Source organism: Stegastes partitus, unplaced genomic scaffold (genome assembly GCF_000690725.1).
Source record: "Stegastes partitus isolate 25-593 unplaced genomic scaffold, Stegastes_partitus-1.0.2 Scaffold14, whole genome shotgun sequence".
NCBI lineage: Eukaryota > Metazoa > Chordata > Actinopteri > Pomacentridae > Stegastes > Stegastes partitus.
The window spans coordinates 27,800-30,719 of record NW_007577745.1 but is presented as its reverse complement, the minus strand read 5'-3'; the positions used below and the strand labels follow the sequence as shown (position 1 = coordinate 30,719).

The 2,920-nt window shown below is 43.6% G+C and overlaps 1 protein-coding gene across 1 annotated transcript in view; it reads left to right on the top strand.

Annotated features, from left to right (window-relative positions):
- Positions 1–1,409: 1,409 nt before the first annotated feature.
- The window catches only part of LOC103362572 (tumor necrosis factor receptor superfamily member 3-like), a 3,325-nt gene continuing 1,814 nt past the window's right edge, over positions 1,410–2,920 (top strand). Inside the window, exons 1-6 of the mRNA XM_008288962.1 lie at positions 1,410–1,539; positions 1,687–1,812; positions 1,916–2,047; positions 2,246–2,354; positions 2,430–2,500; positions 2,576–2,701. Of these exons, the coding sequence (XP_008287184.1) occupies positions 1,416–1,539; positions 1,687–1,812; positions 1,916–2,047; positions 2,246–2,354; positions 2,430–2,500; positions 2,576–2,701 (688 nt within the window). The 5' untranslated portion in view covers positions 1,410–1,415. The remainder of the gene's footprint in view (positions 1,540–1,686; positions 1,813–1,915; positions 2,048–2,245; positions 2,355–2,429; positions 2,501–2,575; positions 2,702–2,920) is intronic.

The following is a 2,920-nucleotide window of genomic DNA, read 5'->3' as shown; positions in this document are numbered from 1 at the left end:
GCAGTGCTGGAGGACGTACAGTGCAGTCGTCCTGCCAGTCGATGGTTCATAAGATGCACCTTTGAACTATTTTAGAGAACTGGTGGATCTGTGTGATGCTGCACACATTTCCCTTCATTAGAGACAGTCAGCATTAGCCTGGGAGCAACTTAGCAATTCAGGACAGATTTAGAAAAAACTGAAATGTATAGAAACATGCTCGACATATTCTGACAACTCGTTCAACCGTCCTGCATGTAAAGAATTAACGTCTAAATGTTATGAGACGATTCAACAGAGCGCCATCATCATACATTCTGATCAACACGACAGAAGCAGCTGATCATGTAGGAAACAGCAGAGAATCAGTCATTTGCATGGACGTATCAAAGCATTTAGAGCTCGTTCAGAGAAACGAGAAGCTGCACGAGCGACACGATGACGTGAAGATTGGTCGGGTAGTTATGAGAAGTTCAATTCAAAGTGAGAAACAGTGAGAAGAACCGGAAACTATACCGACAGATATATGTAAAACTAGTGCAAGGAAAAAGAGCTAAATATAAACAGGATCAAAATAACAGTGTCAGAATATAGATGAAAAATACTTGATGAATGAATTTCAATTCAACAGATGTGAAAGCACTGAGCGGCAATGACTGAAATATTGCACAGATTAAAAAAAAAGAAGAAAAAAACAGTCCGGGGACGTGTGGGTGTTCTTAAAACAGATGCATCTCACAACCAAGAAAAAAAACCTGTTGAAGTCTCGACATTAGAAGCAACACAGAGCCGAGAAAACGAATACGGGGCTGCCTGGTACATTGTCTAACACTTTGAAAGCTAAGCTAGTTTGCTAACAGAAATAATATTGTTTGATGAACTTTAAGACCAGAGAGAGAAACTATTTTGAATACAAGAACATTAAAAAGAGACCAGAACAGAAGGAATAAATGTGTTCTTGTTGCACATTTGACTCTTCTAACATTTAAGATGCCTGCCGTTGTTTCTGGGGAATTACACATATAGCTCACAGTGGTTGAGTGGTTTCACCGGGTTGTTATTATTACACCTCTCTGATACATAAGCCTGTGACAGGAACATCTTCTGGTTAGTGGGGATTTAACCAATTCAACATCAACTGCTAAGGACTCAGGATCCTGTTAAGTAGAACTGAAATAGTCATGAATATTATTCCTCCAGTGGCAGGAAGAGATTACATAAACATGAAACAGCATCTTCAACACACGCTAGTCAGATGAGTGAACACAACATTCACATGGTAAAGAAGTTCAGCTGCAGTGATATTAACTCGTCTCTCAGTGGTCTCGCTCTTCCTGCAGGCTCACATGATGCGTCTGTGAGTAAACCACACTCGGGCTGACGTCAGCAGGCTGCCGATATAAAACCCTGCAGACACATGCAGGGGGCCGGTCACAATGGTTTGGCAGAAGCTTGCCCTGGCTGTGTGCCTGCTGGCTGTTTGGACTGTAGGACACGCGAGAGACTGTGGCGATGGACAGATTGAGATCAGTGGACAGTGCTGTAACACGTGTCCCCCAGGTAAAGGCACTTAATTCAGCTTTAAATGCTTTGCTAATCTTTATGTCAGTCTGTTTGATCACTGTTTAGGAAATAGGACCAACGGTTGCATGAAAGGTACTGAGTCAGTGTTTCCGAAGCCTTTTATTTGTTCCTTTATGTTTGAAGGCACCTATATGGAGAAGTTCTGCTCCGACAGACTGCAGTCCGTCTGCAGTCCTTGTCCAACGGGGCATTTCTCCGATCAACACCACACTTTCGACAGGTGTGAGCCGTGCCGGGTCTGCCAACAAGGTAAAGCCTGGCAGAGACGTGGACAATGTCACCGAACATTAAAAGAGCAGTATGTTGTTATGACGTGGAATTCCCCCCGTTTGCATTCTTGTCCGTGCTACAGAAAACTCTGAGAAATGTACAGCGACCACAGATGCGACCTGCTCTTGCCGCTCTGGTTTCCTGTGTTCCGACAGCATCTGTTCCAGTTGTGAGGAAGACAAATGCGTCACGGGGGAGGAACGGAAAAGGATAGGTGAGAAGATACTTTGAGCTGCTGTGGGGTAGCTGTTGCTCGTCGATCAGTCGAGTTAAACCGAGTTAATCGACTCGACAGTGTTTCAAATGCAAGGACGGTTCGTGCAGTTCATGAGTGTCTGTGAATCCATTCTGTAGGTGAAACATGAAGTCTTTCACTTCGTCTCATATGAATTTAATGCATGTGTTCTTGCAGACGTACCCTCAGGTGCAGGCTTGATGAAGTACTCGTACCAATGTGAGCCTTTATGCTCTGAGCATGCATACTTTGACACAAGAGACAACACCTGCAAACCACGGATAGAGTAAGTAGTCAAACCACAGCCACCATCATAACCAGATAAACCATCACCAGTCAACAGATGTTTTGTGGTCAACAGGTGCAGCGCTTATGGACTCGCTGAACGGTTTCCAGGGAACAAAACACACAACTCAGTTTGCGATAAACCCGGTACGTAAATATGAGGACGCTGTATTGAAAACATGTCTGCACATCGTAGCTGAACAATCTGTGACTTTTCACCAGATATGCGCAGAGACGACGGATCCACGTCTTCTGTGATTCTCGGCGTCGGCTTTGTTTCGCTCTCCGTCGTCCTCCTCCTGTTCCTGTCTTATACCTGCGTGAAGAACCAACGGAAACACACAGAAAGTAAGCAGACCTGAAGAGAAGATGTCAAGTCGACTCATTAGCACGCGCAGGTTTTTGTTTTTCTATCAATCAGTTCATTGTTTCAGTGTCAGCAGACAACAATCAGTGCAACAGAATATGACTGAAAACAAACTGAAATATTCCTAATGATAAATTTCAAGTTTTTTAATGGAGATTGTCACAAATTGACACAAAAATCAACCCCAAAATAAATAGTTT